General features: G+C 44.2%; 1 protein-coding gene across 1 annotated transcript in view; it reads right to left on the bottom strand.

Moving 5' to 3' along the window:
- Positions 1-4,500: 4,500 nt before the first annotated feature.
- Positions 4,501-26,320, bottom strand: part of ABCG8 (ATP binding cassette subfamily G member 8) — a 29,898-nt gene continuing 8,078 nt past the window's right edge. The window contains exons 6-13 of the mRNA XM_060246864.1: positions 23,452-23,721; positions 17,157-17,328; positions 16,968-17,060; positions 14,411-14,610; positions 14,217-14,293; positions 8,886-9,153; positions 7,202-7,329; positions 4,501-4,679 (exon numbers count right to left, since the gene is read on the bottom strand). Of these exons, the coding sequence (XP_060102847.1) occupies positions 4,542-4,679; positions 7,202-7,329; positions 8,886-9,153; positions 14,217-14,293; positions 14,411-14,610; positions 16,968-17,060; positions 17,157-17,328; positions 23,452-23,721 (1,346 nt within the window). The 3' untranslated portion in view covers positions 4,501-4,541. The remainder of the gene's footprint in view (positions 4,680-7,201; positions 7,330-8,885; positions 9,154-14,216; positions 14,294-14,410; positions 14,611-16,967; positions 17,061-17,156; positions 17,329-23,451; positions 23,722-26,320) is intronic.

Below are 26,320 nucleotides of genomic sequence, written 5' to 3'. Positions count from 1 at the left end.
GTTCCAGTAGCATATTATTCCAGGACATTACAGAAACCAGAGCAAAACTATGCTCAGATAGACAAAGAGGGCCTGGCAATCGTGGCTGGGGTAAAAGAATTCCATGATTGCCTGTTCGGCCGGGCCTTTACTATCTTAACTGACGACAAGCCCCTGCTGGGCCTGTTCGCCTCCAACCGACAAATGCCCCAAATGCTTTCCCCACAAGTGTTGAGGCGGTCCATCTTCCTGGCGGGTTCTCAGTATGACCTTAAGTATCGCCCAGGGAAAGTGATGGGTCATGCTGATGCTCTGAGCTGCCTGCCGCTGCACTCCATGGACCCAGACCCGGCCTCGGCATTCCAAATCCTGTCACTGGAAGCCCTCCCGGACCGCCCGGTACATGCAAAGGACATTGCCCGCTGCTCTTCCAAAGACAAAACCCTCTCATGAGTCCTGGACTGGGTGTGGAGGGGGTGGCCAGGAGGACGGGTGGGCACAGAATTTTTGGCATTCACGTCCCGCCGGGACAAACTGTCTGTGCATAAGGGGTGCCTGTTGTGGCAAAGTAGGGTAGTGGTGCCCCCCATACTGCAGCAACGAGTCTTAACAGCGCTGCATGAAACCCATTCGGGGATTGTACGCATGAAAGCACTGGCCTGCAGCTATGTTTGGTGACCAGGAATTGACGACACCATTGAATCCTGGATGGCCCGATGTCACCCATGCCAGGAGACACGTCTGAAGCAGCCCTGCACCCTGGCCCAACAGTGGGAGACCACTCGCAACCCCTGGTCCCACCTGCACCTCAACTTCGTGGGACCCCCTTCGTGGGGCCCTTCATTCTTCCTCATTGTGGACTCCTACTCCAAATGGTTAGAGGTACTGCCAGTAGCCTTCACCTCTTCTTGGGTAGCATTAGGGGCGCTTCGCAGGGTTTTTGCCGCACATGGCCTCCCAGACACATTGGTATCCAATAATGGCATGGCCTTCACCTCGGCCGAGTTTCAGGATTTCTGTGGCCGGAATTTAATTAAATACATAAAGTTGCCCCCCTTCCACCCAGCCACAAATGGCCAAGTGGAAAAAATGGTGCGGGCTACAAAGGAAACGCTCCGCCGCATCATATATGGGGAGTGGGAAGTGTGCCTTGCCGAGTGCCTCCTAGTGCAACATTCCACCCCCAGTATGGTCACCGGCCGCAGCCCAGCAGAGCTTCTCATGGGCCGGTGGCTGACAACCCTCCTGGATCGCATACACCTGGACCGTGCGCCTGACCTACAAGAGGTACCAGAGGCGGTCCAGGCCCCCCAGGGGTTTGACACAGGGGACTTGGTATTTGTCAAAAACTTTGGGGGAGGGCTGGCATGGATACCAGCACGAGTATCCCATGTACTAGCGGCCATCATCTACGAAACCATCTCAGTGGGGGGGATTCACAATAAGGCGGCACATTGACCAATTACACACGCAAGAGGCGCACGGGGGGGGAAAGACGAGAACGCAAGCACCCCGGTGCCTAATCTAGATGAAACAACCCCTGAGCCGGAGGAAGCGGAAGAGCCCACAGCTACACCGGTGCCAGCACCAGTGGAACAGATGGGACCACCCTCAGCACCAGAGACCGTGGAGGACCCCATCCAGCCGACAGAATCCCCCTTGGCACCAGGACCTCCGCCAGGAATGCCTGGTACAGAAATCGCGTCGCTGCCAGCTCCAGTGCTCAGGCGGTCGACGCGAAAGCACCGCAAGCCTGCGTACCTTAAAGACAATGTTCACTAGGGCTTGCGAACTAAGGGGGGAGGGATGTTATGTATGCAGTCTCAAGAGAAGTCTTTGGATATTCCCTCCAGACTCATTGGAGCCAGGCGGACTGAGCTTGGGGACTTGGGAATAAAGGGCTGCAGGATTCAAATCCCTGCAGCCCTAGACCAATCACAAGCCCCCACCGGTTTGAATGACCCAATTATGTGCTAGCGTGGGAATCCAGAGATGTATATAAGTTGGGCCGGTAAGTCCCATCCTTAGTCTTGTAATGTAGCCTATCCTATATCATGTCTATTAAAGAGCTTGTTATCACTTACTCTGAGACTCTGCCATGCATAGAACCCACTATATTATAACAGCCTCACTCCAAGGCTGCCTCCCCTTGCAGGGTCCCAGACCAGTAGAGGGGACAGCACTGCTGGGACCTTAGCCTACCCTTCATTTATAGACTCTTTAAATGGGAGGAGGAGGCCAAAACAGCCCCAGTCTTTGCTTCTTACAAAGAAAGTATCTTGCTTTCCTTAAGAGAAATACATGCCACTCATTTGTGTATTGCCACTCTCACTGTAGACATTTCCACTTCTGTACAAGTCTGCAAACCTAGTAGAATGTCTTCTGCCATAAAATATATGTTGGTATAGCTGTTTATGTACCAGTGCAATACAATTTAGGATCAGACCTCGAGAGGCTAGGCATTGATCAAGAATGGCTTTGAAACAATCCACTTTTACATATTCCTTTGTATAAACAGTAATATCGATAGTGCTTTCTGAATTTAGTGCTGAATTCAGCAAAACAAGTGGTGCATAGTTTTTTTTTTGTTTCATGCTTTATTGGGCTGGACTGAGGAATTCTTGATTTGATGTAATCCACTGGTTTCATCTCTTTTATCTCAAGTATGCTATGTACCCTGGGCACCTGAAAAATTGCCATGAATCACAGTTTACTTGCCCAAATAACTTACTTGTTTGCTTTACAGTATTTACAGGTTGTCCCTCTATTTTTAAAAAAAATGCCCAAGATGGCTCACTACATTGAAAAATTAGTATCTAAACTGAGTTCTCCTAAAACAAAGCAGGAGTCAAGCTTGACTCCTGTTTTGTTTTACTGGTTCAGACCAACACAGCTGCCCACCTGGGTCTGAGTTCTCCTGTGTAATTGTTGTAGTATAAGGCAAAGGTGGCTTGACTGTGGGGTGGTTCCTTTCCCTATCCTTTTCCAGAGTCAGCATGCTATTGGGAAATGTGACTCTGACCCTTAATATGAACATATCAATCTGCTACATGATAAGTCAGGCCAATGGTCCATCTTGCTCAGGATTATCTATGCTGACTGGCGGCACCTTGCCAGGCTTTCCGGCTGAGATGCTAAGCACTGCCTGTTGGACCTTCTGCACACAAAGAATAGACTGTACCCCTGAGCCTTTCTGCCCCTTTCCCAGGCTGCAAGACCCTGTTCAGATGTACAGTTTAATCAGTTGTCGTCGCTGTTTCCCATTGGATTGAAAGTGTATGATCAGACTAAGCAACATCTGCCTCCCAGTAGTCAGTTCCCGCACAAATCCTTCTTCAAGCTGGATTATTTTGGTACCTGTTCCCTTGTGGTGTTTTCCTAGTTGTCCAGTTTCACCCCATAGTTTTCACTGTCTGAATGGTTCTCAAGAGTTTGTAATATATGGATTCCTAGTTAGGCAATGAAAATGTGTGACACCCCCCACTCCATGGTCCTATGTATTGGACCTACTTTTACTCACTGATCTAACTTGCTGTAATGTGTTTTCCTGGTATTAGCCTGGTCACGATGGCTAAGAATTCACAGCAGACATCATATTTGGACTAGGGACCTCCCCTATCACAACACATATTCCTAACTATCCATATTTAGAGCAATGGGCAAAGGAACTGACTGCATTGCTTCCTGATAGGAAATGCTGAAAAATTATTAAAACTCTGTCTTGTGTTGCATCCCTCCATTCTCTATATTTTATTTCAGGAATGCATTAAAAAACAACAAATACATGGGCTCAAAATCTACATATTAAAGTTCTGCTTGAATAAAATCTAATTTTACAAAAGCACTCTTAGAATCATAGAGTTGAAAGGGATCTCCAGGGTCATCTAGTCCAACCCCCTGCACAATGCAGGAAATTCACAAATACCTCCCCCCTACACATATACCCAGTGACCCCTCGGCTCCAAGCCTAGAAGATGGCAAAAAGAAAGAGGGAAAACTCTCCAGGATCCCTGGCAAAACTGGCCTTGCTTGCAGGTTTCATTCCAATTATTCTTTTTCACTCTCCATACTATTTATATGTGATGTAATGCAAGTGATACATAATGTAAATAATAATAAACATTGAGAAGGCCGCTACTGTGTGCTTTGGTACATCTGATTTGTGTAGCTCATTCAAAGGCTCTTAGAATAATACCCTGTTCTCAGAAGTATATGCCTATATGCAGGATGCAGGGATCTAATAACTGATATAACTTTGTAATATTATATAACTCCAACACCTTGGATTTGATAAAATATCCAGCTTTCTCCTCCAACTATCAAAAGAATAATTTAACATAGGAATTCAACCAGCTGTATTTTGCTGCCATCTGGTGGCATATCTAAATCATTGCAACATTGAATAATTTGTTCAAAATGCACTTTTGCCATGGTGTTTTGATAAAAATCAACAGTATTTGTGAAGTGTCTTTATATTTTGAGCCAGATCTGGTGTTTCATGTAGATACATGTAAACCTTCTGCTCTGCTTCTGCTCTCAATGTATTTAATTACATCATGCTGCTACCAGTCTTGATCTGATTTCTGGTTAATGAATCGGAGAGATAAATAGTAAAAAAGCAAGAATCCTGTGCTAATGCTGGCTAAGATGAGGCAAATTGCATAGAGAGGTTGGGAGTCTAGATCCATTGCTTGGAGTACCTGCAAACAAAGATATCACATCATAGTTTTTGAAATTGAGATGGCACCTGCTGAAAAGAAATTTTGTTCAATGGTTTGTCTCTGAGTTCCAATCAACTGATTGATTAAGCTGCACAAACATGAATAAAACAATGGATTTGAAGACAATAGCATTCTTTGTTGCTAGAGGATGTACATATTGCTGCAGTATTGACCTTCGAGAAAGCTTTCCTTCCTGTGCGGTGGAAGAGGGATGCTTGGTTGAAGATAGCATTGGGCACATTTATGTTGTATGTTCTGCTGATTGGTTTATTTATGTAACTTATTTATAGCCTACCTTTCTCACTGAGGCACAGACAGCATAAAACATCCAAGAAACAATGCAATAGAATGAAGATTACTAAAGTTAGAAAATATATCAGTGCAGAAATGTTATATATGTAATATATTAGTGCAGAAAATGGAATTACAAGAGTAGAAGACAATGCTGTAAGTGCAAGGTAACACAGTTCCTTCAGTAAGTGTGAGCAGACTCCATTCTATACCTTCTGGTCTTATGAAACTATCCTCTATAGGACTGAAAGAAACTTTTTTCCATGCTGGGGGCCAAAAAGAGGAAGGAGCCTTCTGTTCTTCTCAGTATTCTGTTCTGGCCTCTACTGGCCCCTGTAGCACAGTGTTGTCTGTTCTTCTGGTAGAAACTGGGCATTTCTGCAGACCAAGCATGCAGCCTGCCACTGCACCACAGCCCTTCCTCTCTATTCATATTAAAACATACATTGTTTAAAATGCGCTACCTGATTAATCTAGGGCACCTTTTAAATTGATTTCTCCAACCAATGAAATAAGCAAACTGAAAGCCTTTGCAATGTGTAGTTCTAGTCAGAAAGAAGCAAACTAATTTTTCTTCTGTTTCTTGTCTTCCTTTCCATATCTTGTCCACTGTTTGTGGTAGCGATCTCCTAGCTTTCAGATTAGAGGCTCTTCAGTTATGATTGACAATCATAGCAAGAACTGCAACACTACCTTTGATGAGTGCATCATCTGGAAGGTTCTCAGCACAGTTTCTAAACACTGTTTTCCAGTCATTTCACTGCTGAGTGTGGTAAAGGAAATTACTGTTTCTTTAACAAAATAAAACAAAAAATGTCTGTGTCTCCTCTTTTGGCAGGCATGCTAAAAGCAAAGCACAAACAAGCACTGCTGACAGGGATAGGGAGGTTAGGGATCAGCGTGAACCTCTGGAGGCACCAGAAGAAGTCGATGGGGTGTGAATTGGCAGAGACTGACCAAGAGAGAGATCTTGGGGTCATGGTAGATAACTCACTGAAAATGTCAAGACAGTGTGTGATTGAAATAAAAAAGGCCAATGCCATGATGGGAATTATTAGGAAGGGAATTGAAAACAAATCAGCCAGTATCATAATGCCCCTGTATAAATCGATGGTGCGGTCTCATTTGGAGTACTGTGTACAATTCTGGTCACCGCACCTCAAAAAGGATATTATAGCATTGGAAAAAGTCCAGAAAAGGGCAACTAGAATGATTAAAGGGTTGAAACACTTTCCCTATGAAGAAAGGTTGAAACGCTTGGGGCTCTTTGACTTGGAGAAACGTTGACTGCGGGGTGACTTGATAGAGGTTTACAAGATTATGCATGGGATGGAGAAAGTAGAGAAAGAAGTACTTTTCTCCCTTTCTCACAATTCAAGAACTCGTGGGCATTCAATGAAATTGCTGAGCAGTCGGGTTAAAAAGGATAAAAGGAAGTACTTCTTCACCCAAAGGGTGATTAACATGTGGAATTCACTGCCACAGGAGGTGGTGGCGGCTACAAGCATAGCCAGCTTCAAGAGGGGGTTAGATAAAAATATGGAGCAGAGGTCCATCAGTGGCTATTAGCCACAGTGTGTGTGTGTGTATAATCTTTTTTGGCCACTGTGTGACACAGAGTGTTGGACTGGATGGGCCATTGGCCTGATCCAACATGGCTTCTCTTAGGTTCTTAAGAAAAGTTACCAAAATGCAAAAGATGCAGGTGAGAGTGTTTGGGCTTTGGAGACAGGGCTTGCTGCCCATCCAGTTTTGGAATTGCACTGCTTTTGGTACCATTCTCAGGGAGGAGGATAGGCTGACTGACTACCACTGATTACCCCACTCTCCTCTCCTCCTACTCCAATGGCGCCACTGTCCTTCAGGCAGTATAGCGAACGAACACAGTAGATTATATAATTGGGATATGCTTTGATGTTGCTTTGTCACTGAGCATACAGTTACCTCTTTTATAAGAGCCTTCTAATACAACCTGTTGATCGCAAAACCATAGTATTCCAACCAAAAATATATTTTGTTGCAGCAAAATATAAGCATGCTACCAGCTTCTGTTCAGCAAATCATTTATCATGTTTAAACTTCAAAATGGAGGGGCCAACAGGAATCAGTACATCCTGTTAAACTAGATTTATATTTTATATTTATATTATCTTATTATTTAATATTATTAAATATCTCCAAACATTGACCTAGAAAAAAATGTGACTTACAAATTTTCCAGAAACTGGGTAAGTGATGTTCCCAGAAGTCATAGTGTACGTGACACCTGCAAACTGAACTTGCATCAAGCCTTCAAAACACCATCTCACAAAGGACACTTTAGATATCCAAGATGGAACTGCAAAAAAAAAGGGGGGGGGAAGGAAAGAAGAAGGAACTTGATTCAGCATAAACTAACAGGGACATTTAATCCTTTATAATACTTATTGACAGCAAAAAATCAACACCTGTTTCTCAAATTAGGTATCGACTTTTCTTTACCAATTAAGATTGTCCAATGGGCCATCATTTGTGGAATTACTAAAAATATTATCCATTATCTGTTCAGGTTGTGTTTTTGTGGTTTTCAGGAACAAAAAGGCAAAGTCCTGCTTGCATGCACATTTGATAGCATTGCATTCTCAATTCCTCAAGTTGGCTTGATGTTTGATAATTTTTATTCTAAAAATACAGGAGTTAGTCCAGGTTCATCCGATCTCGGAAGCTAAGCAGGGTTGGTCCTGGCTAGTATTTGGATCAGAGACTTCCAAGGAATGCCAGGATTGTGACACAGAGGCAGGCAGTGGCAAACCACCTTTGGACATCTCTTGCAATGAAAACCCTACAGAGTTGCCATAAGTGAGCTGAGGAATTGTAGGCTGTGGTGTATGAAGGCTCTTAGGGAGGTCTGGGCAAAACATGTTACCCCAGCTGACATTTTTAGGCTACGGCACAGGGCTGCACAGAGTGCAGTGACAGAAGAATGAGCCTTCGAATAAATCTGGTGGGGAATAAAACTATATCAGGGTTGCTAAAATCTCTGGGTATGCAATGCAGCAAGGAAAAAAAATGAGACTATGGCTCCCTACCCCACACTGTCTGCTTGCCATTTCTACTGTGATTCACATTGGAGCATAACATTTTAATTGTGTATATGTGCTTTTCATCCAGTGTTCATAGACTCAAATTCTAGGGTCAATGTCTATATTTTACCTGGAGAAACAACCATGCTCAGTGGATTCTGTGTGTACAAAACCCGCCATAAAAATATATACAAAATAATTCTTAAAGTCTATATTAATTTAAAATAATACCAAATACACAGTATATCAAAAAGTTTCACATAGGGAAAGGATCCACAGTATATCAATGTCCAGAGAATGTCCAGTCCTTCTCCCTTCTTGTGTGATATCCAAATTCCTTATAAATCCTGGCTCCGAAGGTGATGTTCCCTCTGGCTCCAAAGGTGATGTTCCCTTACGTGCCCGTCAACTTGGATCACATTTCGCATACAATGTTTCCTTGAAGAGCCAATCTGCTCAATTTTTCTCTTTGACGTCAACTAAGACCACTTAATCAAATTTCCAATAGGCACTATTGATTGAGCTTGTGAAATGTTTTTGATATACTGTGTATTTGGTATTATTTGAAATTAATATTGACTAAGAATTATTTTGTATATATTTTTATGGTGGGTTTTGTACACAGTGGTTGTTATTTTCTACTACAGACTGTGTTGCCACTTTTGTATGGTGTAACAGTGGATTCTGTGCACAGAAACCCTTTATGACCATTCCTCCTCTGTGTGAATGTTATCATCAGGTAAGCAGGAAGGGAAATCACACAGTCTGTCTTACACTAGCTTTTTCCCACTCCCCAATGTGTGTGTTCTCTTTTCTGATATTTTCAGCTCACCTGTCCACAGGTTTTGCAAGCTTATCAAGAAGCCACCACTCAGGAAGAATGTTGTATACAATACATTGCCAAAGAAGGCTGAGATCTGCATTGTTGGCAGGAGCGCAGATATCCACAGTGCCATTGTTCGGGCGCAGCAAGTTCCAAGCATAAGCAAAAGCAAGTTAAGAAAGAAATGTTCCGGTTCAGGACTAAGATTTGCCAGCCAGTAGATGGGAATTCCATAAATTATGCATAGAACACACTGCTCTGGAAGTTCGCCTAAAACCTATTTTAGAAAGGAAGCATAATTAACAGTGGAAAAACGTAATGAAGCCCCACCATACAGCAAAAGGAGGAATATTCTTTAAGGTTAATTGCATATTGGAAATAAATTATCTTCAAATCATCTTTCATGATCCACTTTTTGACCTTATGTGCTTTCAAGGGATCCACATGTCAGTGACCTTAAAAATACACAGGACTGACATATAATTAAATTCTACACTCTGATACAATTGTACTGAGCATGCAGAACTGAGTTACAAGTGAAAATGAACAGTCTGAAAAATATGGTCTTGATTAGCAGATTTTCAGTTGCACAGAACGTGGATCAAATGAGCAACTGTTATTCTTCTATGCATATTCTTATGACTTAATTGCATATTTACTCCTGGCCCCACTGGTGGACCTCCTGATGGTACTTGGGGTTTGGGGGGGGGCATTGTGTGACCCAGAGTGTAGGACTGGATTGGCCAATGGCCTGATCCAACATGGTTTCTCTTATGTTATTATGTTCTTACTAGAAATAAGGCCTGTTGTGAAAAAAATACAATGGGCTCTAGAAAGAGGCTCTGGGTGAGTGCCCCCCCTTGCTGTCTTCCACCCACCCAAGTGAAGGCATGCACTTTCCCACACACACACATACCTGAAGGGAAGCTGGTGTCTGTCATCTGGAGAGCAGTTTTAATTCTCAATGATATCCAGCCCTCACTTGGAGATTGGCAACAGTGGTTCCCCAGGAGAAAATTGCATTGTATCTGCCTGAGGTCTCATCCCTCCACCCCTTAAATCTCCAGGAATTTCCTAACCTGGAGTTGCCAGCCATATCTCCTTCCCTTTATTTGTCCCTCTTTCAGCTTTCCATTGTCTTCCCCCTCCATGCACCTTCTACATAGGAAAAGGACAATCTTTCTTCACACTGGTGGGGGGGTGGGGAGACGAAAGCAGCTTACATCATTCTCCTCTCCCCACTTTGATCTGCACAATCTTGTAAGTTAGGTTAGGCTGAAAGTCTATGACTGGCCCAAAATCAGTGTGAGCTTGTGGCATGGTTTGGTTTTTTTTGCCTTGCCTGGCTGTGTTATAGAGTATGCACCTCAAGGCAGGTATTTTCTGTAGGGGAATGTATCTGATTTCAGTTTTCCATCTTCTCCCCCCTCCCTGAAGCATCAACCTAGTAAAAGTACAGTCTTTCTCCACAATGGGGACAAAAGCAGGAAACAAGTGACCTCAGCAGGGTATAATGACACAGCCCTCGCCTGGAGATTGGCAACAATGATTCTCCAGGCAAAAATGGCTAATTTTGAGAATGGATTCTATGCCATGGTACCTGGCTGAGGACCCACCTTTTCTCACACTTTCCAGGCCCCACCCACCAAATTTCCAGGGATTTATCAACCTGGAGTTAGCTGTCATGGAGTGCTGCTGAACAGGAGCAAGCTCCTGGGCCTAGTTAAGTCATGCCAGCTGGGTGACATCTAGAGGGTGCTGCGAGGCCTAGGGTAGCCAATCCCCACTTGGAGCCTGAAGATCTCCTGTGATCAGAACGGAATTCTCTCCCCATCCTGGAGAAAATAACTGCTTTAGAAGGTAGGGTTGCCAAGTCCAATTCAAGAAATATCTGGGGACTTTGGGGTTGGAGCCAGTAGCAAGATTGTGAAAAGCATAATTAAACTCCAAAGGGAGTTCTGGCAATCTCATTTAAAGAGACCACACACCTTTTAAATGCCTTCCCTCCACTGGAAATAATGAAGGATAGGGGCACCTTCTTTTGGGGCTCACAGAATTGGATCCCCTGGTCAAATCTTTTTGAAACTAGGAGGTTGTTTTGAGGAGTGGCACCAGATCCTATGCTGTAAATATGGTGCCTCTACCCAAAAAACAGCCTCCCCAAAGATCCAGATACCCTCAGATCAATTCTCCATTATATCCAATGAGAATCGGTCTCCATAGAGAATACATTTCCCTCCCCCCCCCCACTTTCTGATGGCCCTGAAGTGGGGGAGGGCCTCCAAACCGGGGGATCCCCTGCCCCCAACTAGGGATTGGCAACCCTATTGGAGGGTGGACTGTATGCTATTCTATTCACCTAAGGCCTCTTCCTTTACTGAAAAAAGCAGCCTGGGTTGCCTTGCAACAGGCTCTGGCTAGCACTTCCCAGGGGAATATAAGTGGGGCCTTACTTCCCTGGCTATTTGGAAGCTGTGTATGCTGGGAGGCCTTTCATAGGGCCACAGTAGCTCTGTAGCCCTTTCTGAGACTGGTTGACAGAGAGGACACAGAGATGAGTTTGCTGTCTCTGAGGTAAGACTGTTAACATTCCCAGGCCTGAGTAGGCATGGCAGAGGAACATGTCTCTCACAGTTTACTGTTTGCTTCACTGTTTGCTTTGCAGCAGTGTTGTGTGTGTGTGTGGCAAGGGGAGACAGACTATCCCAGACTTCTTACAACAGGCCCTAAGTAGAGGCAGTAGTAATCAGAAAGGCTCCAGGAGAACCTCTCAGTAGAGAACTGTCTTGCTCAAAGGTCAGTGGCCTTATAATATGGTTCTGGCCTGGCAGGGCCAGCAGTAGGCGGGTCACAGTGAGGCTACCCAATGGTAGTGGGAAGTGGTGATAGAGTGTCAGCCAATAGCTGATGCAGTGAAGTCCCACCCAGTCCCAACGAATGAGGAAGCTGGGATTTCCTAACATGAAACCGGTTTTACGTCTATAGATGACAGGGATCCTATAAGAACTCTAGCAGTTACAAAAAAAAAATGTTTTACTCCTTTTGCCTATTGGTTAATAAACGATTAATAGCAACTATTCACAAGATTTAAGTTTGAGGGTGACCTTGTCTCTTCCATCAAGTTCCTGAGTTGAGCCAGCATAAGAATACAACAACATGACAGGGTGGGAAAGCCACAGATCTTTAGGAAAGAAGAAAACAGATAAAGTCAGAAAGTAAGAGAAAAACAGAGGGAAAATCCTGCATTTGAGGGAGGGAAGAGTGCAAAATTGTCATAGATACCTATATCATTAGATTAAAAGAGCGGAAGAGATGGATACTGTCTATCCTTTAGGATACGTGGCCATTTTCAATGCATGATTATGGATGAAATTAGGAATCTAAATTATGTTATGGAGAGTTCCAAGGAATGTGGGTGTGAACTAGATGGACCAGCAGGGTTCTTCCTATGTTTTTAATACAACAATTAAATCACTACAATTAAAGATTTAAATCAGGAAAAGTATTATGATAAACTCATTCATTCATTTTGAAAGGCCAATGCCATGCTGGGAATTATTAGGAAGGGAATTAAAAACAAATCAGCCAGTATCATAATGCCCCTGTATGAATCGATGGTGCGGCCTCATTTGGAGTACTGTGTACAATTCTGATCACTGCACCTCAAAAAAGATATTATAGCATTGGAAAAAGTGCAGAAAAGGGCAACTGGAATGATTAAAGAGTTGGAACACTTTCCCTATGAAGAAAGGTTAAAATGCTTGGAGCTTTTTAGCTTGGAGAAACGTCGACTGAGGGGTGACATGATTATGCATGGGATAGAGAAGGTAGAGAAAGAAGTACTTTTCTCCCTTTCTCACAATACAAGAACTCGTGGGCATTCAGTGAAATTGCTGAGCAGTCGGGTTAGAATGGATAAAAGGAAGTACTTCTTCACCCAAAAGGTGACTAACATGTGGAATTCACTGCCACAGGAGGTGGCGGCGACTGCAAGCATAGACAGCTTCAAGAGGGGAATGGATGAACATATGGCGCAGAGGTCCATCAGTGGCTATTAGACACAGCCTATTATTGGAACTCTCTGTCTGGGGCAGTGATGCTCTATATTCTGGTGGTTGGGGGAGGCACAGTGGAAGGGCTTCTAGCCCCACTGGTGTGCCTCTTGATGGCACTTGGTGTTTTTAACCACTGTGTGACACAGAGTGTTGGACTGGATGGGCCATTGGCATGATCCAACATGGCTTCTCTTATGTTCTTATGAAAGAGTCAAATCCTGCACTTTCCAAAATCTGCCCCAGTCACAGTATTGATGTATTATTTTTAGGATACAAGCAAATGATAATATTGCAATTATTCTGGGGCATAAAAAACAGCAACAATTCAGGCAAGAGGTAGCATAATCAATGCTAACAAAAGTTGAAATGTCACTGAACAAGGTAATCTTATAAAGTATGGGCCATGGTTGCTTTGTTTTTTAAGGCACTCACAGTGCAATCCTAAGGGTACCCTCCTGGTAGTAAGCACCACTGAATAGACCTTAGTAGAATTCAAAGTAGACCTACTTGCTCTCGTAGTGACTGTTTTCTTTTATCTTTATAGCTAGATTCAAGTCTAGCAGCACCTTAGAGACCAACACGATTTTCATTAGATGAGCTTTCAAGAGTCAGAACTTCCTTCTACAAACCCCCATGGCCACCTTCTAAAACTATCTTAAACTTTTATGTATTTTATTAATGATCTGGATGAGGGTGTAGAGGGGCTACTCATTAAATCTGCAGATGACACTATATGGGAAGGAGCAGCAAATACACCAGAAAGGCTGAGGGATTTGGGAATGTTCAGTCTGGAGAAGAGGAGGTTGAGGGGGTACATGATTGCTCTCTTTAAGTATTTGAAGGTCTGTCACGTAGTGGAAGGCAGGGAGCTGTTCCTGTTGGCAGCAGACGACTCATAATAATAGGTTTAAATTAAGGGTGGGAAAGTATTGACTGGATGTTAGGAAAAACCTTTTAACAGTTAGAATTGTTCAACAGTGGAATCAGCTACCGAGGGATGTAGTGAGCTTCCCCTCACTGGAAATCTTTAAGCAGCGGCTGGACAAACACTTGTCAGGGATGCTGTAGGCTGATCCTGCATCAACCAGATGGCCTGTGTGGCCCCTTGCAACTCTAATTCTGTGCTTCTATGATTCTGCAAGAGCCAAGCAGAAGCAGAAATAGAGAAATGCCACTTGTTACATTTTGGATTCAGAGTGAGAGGGCTTGACCAGGTAATGCTTAACTTTGTGTCACCTCTTTATAGAAATCAAGCACACAGTACAGGCATACTGGAATCAGTTACCTTGGCTGAGAAATATGGCCCAACAGGATACAATCCATCTTCAAAATCTTGATAAAGCACAACCCTTTCAGAGTGACCTACAGCACAAAACAGAAATAATCATCTTGTGGTTCTTGCTACAGTGTCTCAGTGCTAAAGTTTGCTCAATTTTCCTTTTTTAATCTCTTGAAAGCAGTAATAGCATAGGAACTTACATTTTGTTATTCCTTCAAAAACGACAGTGAAAGGAATGAGGGCTCCTATCATATACAAAAGTGCTGATGTATCCTGAATAGACAGCCTGTTTTTTCCATGGCCATAATATAGGAAACCAATTAACAAAGACATTAGGAGGGCCTCAAATCCACGAATTAACAAAGCTGAGAGATCGCGGACATTGTTGGAGAACTGCCGACTGCAACAAGAAGAAACAGTGCCACTAAATATAAAGTCTGAAACATGGTAATTTTTTTTAATGCAATATGTTTTGTAGAAAGAAATTGCAAGAATGAGATTTATATGTGATTACATGTAAACAGAACTTCTGCCATAGGCAGGGAATAGAGATAACATGTAAACAGAACTTCTGCCATAGGCAGGGAATAGAGATAACAAAAAAGTGTCATTGCTATCATATTTATATGATGTTGAAGTGTAGACTCACTCCCAAACTAATCCATTTTAATTAGTTTATTCGATATATAGTGTTTTCAACATGAACAGGGTTTTACAAAGTACAAGAAGGCAGGTCTCTGCCCTGAAGAATTTACAACCTCAAACTTGACATCAGGGCAACAGCAAACAGAAGGGAGAGAAAGAGGAAGGTAGTGGTGTGATTAATGGAAGAATGTTAGATCACTTCAGTTACATTATACTTAAGCATTTCAGCAAAGGACAGAGTGTGAATAGGGTAGGAAGAGAATCATTTGTATTTTTATTTACAAAAATTGTATCCTGCCTTTCTTCCCTTACAAGGCCATAAAGATGGCTAGCCAATTTAAACATACATGATAAAATCACATTTTAAAATATACTCCCTCCAACACACATCATTAAGACAGCTAAAAACAGAGTTAAAATACATACAAGACAAGAAAATGGCCTTTAAAACATTGGTTAGGAAAGAGGGATCACCGAGATTTTTTTAAAAAAAGTCTTCACCTGCTGGTGGAAGTCAGCAACAGAAAACAACAGAAGGAGACAGACCAATCTTCCTGAGGAAAAGAATTTTGGAGCTTTGGTGCCATGACTGAGATGGCTGTCTACTGGGTTGACACCTGCTACTCTCTAATTTTTACGACAGATGACTCACATTTACTCATTCCTGGAATATAAAGGGCATTTTCGCACTTACCTTAAGCCGGAGCGACGTCCCTCTTCACCACGCAGCGTCTGCACGGTTTTCGCACTAATTGCTGCGGAGCACCTGGAAGAGCCGCAAAGTCCCGCGGCTTTTGCGGCGCAAATGTAAACCGATTTTGGCGGTTTACATTTGCGCCGCAAAAGCCGCGGGACTTTGCGGCTCTTCCAGGTGCTCCGCAGCAATTAGTGCGAAAACCGTGCAGACGCTGCGTGGTGAAGAGGGACGTTGCTCCGGCTTAAGGTAAGTGCGAAAACGCCCAAAGTTTTAGACCACTGTAGCAAGTAGGACTGATTTGTTTCAGTGTCTTGTGTTTTTCTTTACTGAGGCTTTTGTATGCTAAAAATGGTTCATCTGTTGTGAATAATTCCTACCAAACCCACCCAAAACCTTGGTAACCTTCATAACCACAAGAATTCATCATGTCAGAGTTCTCAGAATCTTCCCACAATTGCCACTAGTTTGAGGGGAAAGTTTACATTAGCCATGTTGGCGGATGGTGTCTGAGCTTTCTTTCTACTGTTCCAGGGCCAGTTCATCCAAAGGATACAGAATGGGTGTCACAGGGAAAAGGGCCCCAATGCACTAAAGACATTTCTCCCAGCCATCAGCAACATAGGAAATTACTGGCATCCACTCCTGGGCTCACACTACTGCTGGCCAGGTCCAAGTCAATGTCCTGTGTCATTGACATAGTAACTGGATTTGGACTAGCTCACAGCTCTGAAGGTTAAAGTTTCAAATGGTGTTAGAAATAGTGCGATGTGAAGCTTGACCAAGGTGGTCTCCACCTTAACCCTCCACCTGGCAGACTGATTTAAAGTGGCTTCTAAATGCAGTTGTTTCAGGTAAGGCATTAGGGAAATGGGGGAAAAGTAACTTCTACTGAGTTCCTTGGAGAGGGGCATAAGGGTGTTCAGCAAAGATGCTTGGAACTATCTACACTTGAAACACACAGCATGTGCTGGGCTCATCCAGCTATTATTTTACAGATGTCAGTTCCTGAGAGCAGATATCAACCAATCTTTTAACTCCTGTGGTGAGTATCTGGCCTTCCCACAACCTTATGAATATCACAGTATAAATGTGAACTCTTCCTTGAAACTCCAGGGTTTTCTGGCCAGTTTTTTTTTTTTTTGCTCTGAGACAATTAAAGTCTCCTGAGAGGGAAAATTCTTCCCATCTCACTCCCTGGAGGCTCTCCCATATGGCTCCTCCAGCATTTCATGGATCGTAATTGGCTAGTAGCTGCTCTTCCTACACACCAAACAGCCATACAGGGGACTGGTGACTGACAGAAAGGGGCAAACCTTTGCCCATCCATCACAGCAACATCTGCAGCGCTTTCCACCCTCCTTTCCTGTTTGTTATTCTTTGATATTCTATCAATGGAGAACCACTTTGTTCATTACCTTAGTAAGATGGTGAATTGCTGAAACCATCCTGGCAACTGCTCGACTGAATGGGGGTTAATGTTAATCAGCTCCTCTGAAACAAATGGGGGGCTGCCAAAAGAAAAAGAGGAGATGGGAATATCTCAAGATTTGCACAGCAGTGATTTCAGAGTAAGCTGATCATGCTGTCCATGTGGTATTTTTCACCTTAAGTCTCTGGAAACAGACACCATATTTTCATCTTCTTCTGGTCTTCTTTTCCATAAAAAGTCATTAAAGTGTTTGACTTTTTCATGGAATAAGGCAGCAAGTGAGCTGGCTCTCTGTTGGCTTTCCATCGCAGTTTCTTCAGTCTGCCTGTCAACACTAGTCAAATCAACTGTAAAACAATAACCAACCAAAGTTTATATAACCAACATGTACTATATTTATCTTCACATTTATTAAACTACTTCATATATTTTTAGTTACACAAAACCAATTATAATCAATTCTTTTAACAAAGGAGGTAACGAAATTTATGTCTTCTTGTGCTCTGTTTTCTTGGTTATATACAGAATAATTCTTACAGTAACCTCCTATGCAGTTACCAGTTATTTTTTTTGTTGAGAGTTTGTACATGTCCAATAAGTGTAGATAGGATTGTCAACCTCCAGGTGATCCCTTGGAGTTCTGGAATTACAACTGGTCTCCAGACTACAGAGATCAGTTCTCTGGGGGGGAAAAGATTGCTTTAGAAGGTGGACTCTATGGCATTTTACCTCACTGATGTCCCTTTCCTACCCAAACTATGTCCTTTCCAGGCTGCACCCCAAAAATCTCCAGGAACTTCCCAACACAGAACTGGCAGCCCTCAGTGTTACTACAATCAGAATCAAGTGTTTGAGGATTCGCCTCTTCAAGCAGGTCTCTGAAGCAGTAGCATACACATTTTTAAATTCAATCAATAAATAAATGACTAAGCTTTTCTTTAACTGTGCCATTTAAGTATGCCATTTCAACTCTGCAGTGTATTTGTTCCCTCATGGGAAAAGTCCATTATGATGCTAGGAGAGAAGAGTTCAGCCTGGCCATTTCCCCAAAAAGTATTTTTCTATGTGTACAGAGTTTTTACCTAGGAGTTCAAACATTCACAGATCCCCCCTCACAATATGAAATAATACACCCCAGAAAAATGTGTGTCCATTTAATGCTGTTGCATGTATCTCTCTCTCTCTCGGCTTGGCTTCGCGAACGAAGATTTAAGAAGGGTGCAATAGTCCACGTCTGCTGCAGGCTCGCTGGTGGCTGACAAGACCAATGCGGGACAGGCAGGTCCGGCCACAGTGGCTGCAGGGAAAAGTCTGATTTAGGGTTGGTGCTGTAGCAGTGCGATTCTTCCTCAATCTCCTTTTGTCCTCAAGACCAGCTATGCGTGCGATCTCAAAAGAAGAAACAGCCTGGTTGCATGTATACTCTGTTCCAAATAATACCTGTTGAAGTATTCCAATTTACAGCAGGTTTAAAAATTACTGCTCTCCTGATTCACTATAGAGAGTGAAAGTTTAAAAACTGTCATGTCATTGGATTTGAATTTTATTTTCTGGCTCTCATTGTGCCACAAATGTCTGACACAGGAATGTTTCAGCAAATGAACTACTAAAAACACTTGAAGACCTATTGCAAAGCTGCTTTAAGGACATATTTTCAGGCACAGAAGTTTTTTTTTTTTTTTACTTTTGAGCCTTTCTCACAATGTTTATAGTGCAAATGCAAAGGAAGGAGGAGGGGGGAGATGATTGATAGGTAGAGAGAGAGAGAAGGGCAGATATTCATAATACCAATTAGCATTAGGTTTAATTATTTTGTTAGAAGGTGCTTTAAGTCCTAGATTTTGTTTGGGGGGGGAAGAACCCTCACTTTTGGGATTGTAGGATAGCCTATGTGTTCAGCAACATAAATCAGGCTCCCCAAAATTACCCCATGACAGCTTGGTGGAAAGGCCACCCCAGTCCCACCACCAGCAAACCAGTGGAAATCAGAATTTTCCATTTAATATGATCATGTTGCTATGTTATGAAGTAGATGTTGTTTCATGAGGTAGATGCTGGATGAGGGAGCCACCTCCACCTGGCAGAGACAGCTATCCTCCCATCCAAACATCAAGGGCACAACTCTCAGGCTACATGCTGGGTCACCCAGGGGGATGGAGGAACATGCAGAGTGTTATGTCTTGAAACAGAAGTTAATGTACCGCATGGTGATCACTACAGAGGCGACCCTGGGAAACCCACGGATCTTGATGGGCTCGCTAGACGCCCCGCCCATCAAGATCTGTGGCGGGAAGTTTGACTGGCCAGGATTGGACTGGTCATACTGGGGGGCAGTTCCGGGGAATGTATATAAGCGGGACCCGGCCCGCGTGTTCCCTCTCTTGTAATGTACCACTGAATAAAGCATGTTGCCTTCAAACCGTCTTGGGACTCAGTACATTACACAGAGGGACAACAGGAGGCCTGGGTCCTACCTTGTGAGGTCCACAGAGGGGTAGCCCAGCAGGGGGAGGTTGACCTTGAGGAACACCAACTCATCCACCCTGGCCAGGTTAAAGCAGGAGTGGTGGGAGAACACCCACTCACTTTGGACACTGATGGGAGGGTGGGAGAGGAGATTGATAGCAGTGTAAGAGAGGTTGGGCCAGGTGGAAGCTTTGTGTGACCAGTATTCTAGGGGATTGGCAGAGGTGGGCTCAGGGATCTTGGAGAGCCAGTTTGGTGTAGTGGTTAAGTGTGCGGACTCTTATCTGGGAGAACCGGGTTTGATTCCCCACTCCTCCACTTGCACCTGCTGGAATGGCCTTGGGTCAGTCATAGCTCTGGCAGAGGTCGTCCTTGAAAGGGCAGCTGCTGTGAGAGCCCTCTCCAGCCCCACCCACCTCACAGGGTGTCTGTTGTGGGGGAGGAAGATAAAGGAGATTGTGAGCCGCTCTGAGACTCTTCGGAGTGGAGGGCGGGATATAAATCCAAAAAAAAAAATTAAATCCAAAAAAAAATTGGTGAGGTACTCCCTCATCATCACCTCAGCCAAATCCTCTGTCATCACATGCCTGACATCCCTACTGCTGCTGGCCTCTCAGTTCACCACTAACAACCAGTCAGTGGGACTTCTCCCTGGTTGGGCTCTTAGGCACAGAGGTGCCAGGATTCTGCATCCTGGAGAGTCATGATGCCTTTTATCTGAGTATAATATAGTGGGTTCAACGCAAGGAAAAGGCAAGGTGGTAGTGATCATAGCTATTCCAGCACATCATATTATAGGGCTGCACTCTAAGACTGCAGAACTGGGCCAACAGGGCCAACTATATACACTTCAGGGTTCCCGTGCAAGCACGCCATTGGATCATTCAAAACAGCAGGGGGCCTGTGATTGGAGCAGGGCAGCAGGGATTTGGATCCTACTGCCCATTGTTCCCGAGTCCCCAAGCTCAGTCCTACAGGCTCTAATGAGCCAGGCAGGAACACCATTAAATATACACATTACAGTTCACATACACAACACTGGGGGTCATACATACAGCTCAGCCTGTATTCCCCTTCCTTGCAGAGAGGATGCAGCCTGGTGGTGAGGGCCACCCACAACCTCTCTGTCAATGCCGTGGCCCATAAGCTTATGAGAGAATAGGTCTGACTCCAGAGCAGAGGCCAGAGCCTGCTCTAGCCCTTGAATAAGGGGGATGACTTGTCCCAGGGTGGCCATATGGGTGCAGAGCACGCCAGTGGTGTCCTGGAAGAATTTGAGAACATGTACCATTTGGGAGAGGATCAGCCAGTCATCGGAGCTGATGCGTTCTTCTGTGTGCAGGTTGGTTATGAGGGAAATGACATCCTGCATTGCCCTTTTCTGCTCCACACAGTCATGGCATTAAATAGAGTTCCAGCAGTTGGATAAGTCCAGGATGAGCCAGTGTTCAGGCTCATCCCCTGCCTATTATGCAATAGACAGACAGACTTGATGCTGTGCAAGATGGGCACCCAGGCACTAGCAGGTCTCCAGGAAAGCCCATATCTCAAGGGTTGCAGTGTCCCAGGTTGCCTGACATTGCTCCCCAGTCACACAGCACCCTTCATTACCTGTTGAAGCATATACACCAGGCTGACAATGCCATTGTCTTCACCCTGCCAGCATGTTGGTGCTGGTGTCCATCACCATGTTGCCATGGACAATGTTGCCACCACCAGTATGCTCCTTCAGGCTACTCTGTATCACAGCAGCTGATGTTTTGCACTGTGTAGTCTGCCTCCATTGCCTGTGCATGGGGCGGAATCACTTTGTAGCCCTGTGGCAGGACTGTCCCCTCCTGGGGCCTGGGCTGTGCTCTGACAGTCCAGACAGAGAGTTCCTCTGGTTGCTACCAGTGGGCAGTGAGGAAGAGATAGCCATGTTGCTGGCTGTTCCAGAGGTCTGTTGTGAAGTGCACAGTTTTGCCCTGCAAAGCAGGGCATGGTAGGTAAATGGTCCTTTGCGAGGAAACAGAGTGCCAGCAGTTGGTGAAGGGCTATGTCCTCCTTGAGGGAGAAGGGTTGGCCCTCCAGAGCAATCATCTCATCAACAAGGCAAGTGATTGCTACCTGGGCCTCCACATAGCTCTTCTGGATGGCCCTGTCTGCATCCCTGGGGGAATGACCACTTGGAGGGCAGCCTGCCGATGTCCCACCATCCACACCACCCTGAATGCAGGGAGACTTTCTTGGAGGGTTGTCCTGCCCCCCCCCTCCACTTCTTCCTGCTGAGAGGGAGTGGGCTTCTTCTTTCTCCTATTAGTCACCATTCTTTCCTCCAGCTTACCTACCCCAGTGGCAACCTAATGCCTGCAGAGGATGCAGAAGGTCAAACATTGGGGGTTTGCACTCCTCCAGATGTGGTTGTGGCACACATGGCACTCTGCCACACAGGGGAGGGTATGGAAATGGTTCCAAAGTGTGGAGTGGGCTCCTGTGGGCTGGCAGGATGGCTTTAGTGCCTGTGGTCAGGGCCGGCTCGCCCCCTAGGCAAACTAGGCGGTTGCCTAGGGTGCCGGGAGGTGGGGGCACCGAATTGGGCTGCAGAGCCGCAAAGGAGAGGAGGGTGGGGGTGGCGAGGGGGATAAGCATCAGCCTGGAGGGGTGGGTGACAGAGCGCGGTTCTACAAAGCAGCACCGCAAAGGGATGGATGGAGGCGGGGGAGGGTAAGGATCAGCCTCGGCGGAGGGGGCGATGGAGTGTGGTGCTGCCTTGTAGCACCGTGAATGAAAGGATGGTGGCTGCGGCAGGGGGGCCGCAGCCAGGGAGCCTGCCTGGGGTGCCACCACGGGCCCACAGGCTGGCACTGCCTGTGGCATGAGTAGGATTGGAAGTCTTTTCCCCCCATGACAAACACCCATTGTACTCACTTTCACCCTCCTGGCACAGAAAGGTTAGTTCACAATCAAGAGGGATGGGAGGGTATAAGATGTGGGTCCTCGGATTGACATGAGCAGAGAAATAGGAGTCTCGGTGCCCTGAGCCCACCTAATACCAAAACCCCAGCAGGGGAGAAGAGTTCCCAGTCAGGAGGAATGTGTTCTTCTATTTCACTTTAAGAAGTTCCCTGCCTTTCTCTGTAACTGCAAACAGCCGAGAAAAAACCTGAGCGTATATATAGCATTCTGATCCCATAGAGCAGAATGGGAATTTTGTTATGGTCAGCCAGCAGTAACTGTTAAACTTTGAAGGGCTGCTATTGGTGTTTTCATGGCTGGAGAATTCTCCTCCCCCCTCCAATTGCTTTGGAGTTTTGCAAATGGTTTAATTGATCAGAGATTGTCTGGAACATGTATCCTCATGAACTGTCACGAACTGCCATGAACACTACCAAAGATAATGAAATGTTCATAACAGGCACTGGCACCCTTCCACAAACATCACTTCATAAATCACAAACTGACCAAAATTTCTGACAAACTTTTAGTTTGTGAGCGGGTTCATGTCCATCCCTAGGTCTCACTTTTCAAAGGCAGGGGGCACAAATTAATAATCCCTAATTATCAACAACTAATATATGACACTTTTATTTCATCCTGTCTCAAAAAAACACAACAGCAAATATGATTTCTCCTTTCCTTACTTTATTCCCACAACAACCACCCCAGGCAGATTAGGATGAGGAACAGAGGTGGCCCAAAGTTATCCAGTGAGCTTCATAGATTAATTGAGATTTAAACCAGGGTCTTCCCAATCCTAATCCAACACTATAACCATCTTTCCATGTTGATGTTGATGATGATTAATATTAACAACAACAACAAAACTGCCCTCCCCTGAGGGTGGTGTACATTGTTATCAAACATACAACAAATTAAAACATGCAATAAATAATTAATCACAAATAAAATCAATAAATCAGTAAATGTCATTAGTCATAAAGGTGCCATGGGACTCCTGTTTATTTAGAAAATTTTAAGAGCTCAAGACCACTCATGGTTAAGAAAGCACTGACAATACCAACCATAGTAATCAGCAGGGTTGCTGTATGTTGGGCAGGGATATCCATTTTCCTTGAAGTACTGGACCATGTCCCGGGCTGCTCCAGCATAGATTGTGGCTCCAGATGTCATCAACAGAACCAGGTCAAAGAGCTGGAAGATATCTGATCGTGGCTGGTGAACTGACAGAAGGACTAATCTGTTTCCTCTGGCCAGCCTAGATAGTGTTATTACTACGTTGTGGGCAGTGAAACTGTCCAGTCCAGATGTGGGTTCATCAAATATTAGAATTCCTGCCACAGACAAAACCACAATTATGATCAACTATAACAAGTTCTAGCTCCATAGTTACTGGGCTGCCAAAAGTATGCCAGCATTGTGGGCAATCGCCCCCCCCCCCCGGCTATAAGCACAGAGCAACATTGATCTGCATTAGATTTTGCTTGCCTGTGTTGTGAGGGTTCCCTCTAGGCTGAATTAGTATGAGCTAGCTCACAGTTTTTTAGCTTCCAGCTCCCACATTTTTGTCTTAGCTCAGGTAAAATGGCCCCAGAGCAAGCTAATTTATGCAGTAGCTCACAACTTTAATGCCAGTAGCTCATGAAGTAGAATTTTTGCTCACAGGACTTGTGAGTGAGGCTGTCTCTACACAGGTATCCTGGATATGTGAGCCTCCAGAGACCCTCTGATTTAGCCACAGAGGCCTAGATAAAATGATCCAGTATGATATCAAAATAGGGAACCATCAGGAATTTCTCTGTGGCTCCTTCTACCATATTTGGTGGCAATGTCCCAAAGCAAAAATATATTGGGGCCAAATCCACAGCTGGCTCCAAAAGGTATTAAGAAGATACATAAACCACCAATCCAAGATGTATTTACTAAATATATGCCAGAGGGGTATTTCCAAACCTGTATACAGATTTCTAGTACATGCAGTAACAGCGGCTAGAATGGTTTATGCAAGATAATGGAAAAGTAAAGCAGATTCCTAAACAAGAAGACTTTTTACAAAAACTGCTTGAAAAAGCAGAAATGGACTTCCTTTCAGTGAGATTGAAAGAAGGAAATGTACAAGTGTGTAAAGAAATGTGGCAATCTTTGTACGATTGGTTAAAAAAGCCATGATAGTTTATTTATAGAGATAAATGAAAATAAGGGAGAACAATATAAAAATAAGAAAAAGATGGAGACAATAAGGAAAAAGTTCATAATGTTAGAAATTGGAAAAAGATTAATAGACTAAAACAAATATATTGCATTATCAACATAGAATACCATCGATTAACAGCAAATGTATTGGGATTAACTAATTTCAACCTTCATTCTCCAGTATATTGTTTTGTTTCATTATTTTATGCTGTTCGTCTTTTTGTTGTTGTTTGTGTTTATTGTCATATCAATATTGTTAATAAAAACTATAAACTGAGGGGGGGGAGGAATTTCTCTGGATGTTCTCACAAAGCAGTAGCCCACCTGATGGAATGCTGCAAAAAGCACAATGTTTAAAGGACTATGATCCTCAGCATTCAGAAGCTCCCTGACATTTGAGACTCATTGACTCAAGTTTGCTGGTTAATAACCTAAGACTATAGAGCTTTCCACTTCATCCAGCCTAACCCAGCAATTCAATCCTGAACCTATAGAGAAATATTACAAAGCTGGTACTCAACCTTGGGTAGAACAATTTGAGCTGTTCCCAAGTTCCAGTAACTCAATCACCTCACCTAAAGAAAACTTCTTACTACCTACTACATGTAGTATCCCACACTCTTGATCCAATCTTGCTGTAGAATCCAACCTCATATTTACAAAAGCCTAGAAGATGGGCATTTCAAACCCCTGCAGTTCTGTAGCTGGTTTCATAATTCAGCCTGCATCACCAGCCTCAGGGTTCACCTGCTTCCCAGACCCTTCCCATTTTGCTGAACCCCTTAAGTATCTCATTTTGGACCCTGAGCTTCTTACTTGGTTTTGGTTTGGATTTTCCCTATGTCCCAGACTAGCTTTCCTTTTCTTCTCCCCTGGATCACAGTCTCATAGGCTCTTCTCTTCAGGATAAGGCAACATATGTTTTTCTTTTCACCCTTTATTTTCTCTTAAACTCCCTATTGACCCTAATCAGGCAACAACCAAGGACAGCATTGCTAGGATTATGTTACTATATTGCAATATCATTTCATGATTTTGCTTTCCCTTGCATTTCCTCTTTCTAGCCTTGTATCTTGCTAGGAGAATAAAATTATTTCTCTTTGAAGATCCCCTGTCTCTGTCTTGTTTCTCCTTCCAAATCAGAATGCTGAGCCAAATTGGGACCTAGGTATCCTCCAGGCTGTTTGACCCCAAAATAGTTACCCCAGTGACATGTGTAGGGGGCAACCTGTATATTATGGACCCAACACATGTTATTGAGGGGGCTGTCATCCAGGGGAGAAGAAAAGGAAAGTTGCTCTAGGAAAATCCAAATCAAACAGTATGCTGAGAGGAGTTGTTACTCCATCACCCCCCCCCCTTTCTCTCACAAAAGGTTCAAACTAAGGAAGCCACAGCCCTGATGTGGCCACCTCTCCAAACCCCCTGACTGGTAAGCAATGAGAGACTGGTTTGGGAAGCCTCCCTCAACATTAGATGCTTCAGAGTGGTCACAACTATCTTGAGGCCAAGCCCATACTATTCCAACCAGTTCCAGATAGACTTAACCAGTCCAAATCAGGTCTATCTATGCGAGTCTTACTCACTATGGGAAGAGTGAACCAGATTAAAAGAACTCCTCTGTGGCCAATTACAAAAAATACTACTCAGTCCTGAAGCAACCAGCTAATTCCCACTTTGACAAATACAGAGATGGATGGGTGGTCACAGCAAGTGCTGTTCCCAAAGGAGGAGCAAGTA

Source organism: Heteronotia binoei, chromosome 1 (genome assembly GCF_032191835.1).
Source record: "Heteronotia binoei isolate CCM8104 ecotype False Entrance Well chromosome 1, APGP_CSIRO_Hbin_v1, whole genome shotgun sequence".
NCBI lineage: Eukaryota > Metazoa > Chordata > Lepidosauria > Squamata > Gekkonidae > Heteronotia > Heteronotia binoei.
The sequence above is the reverse complement of the archived record's forward strand: the minus strand, read 5'-3'. Positions and strand labels throughout refer to the sequence as shown.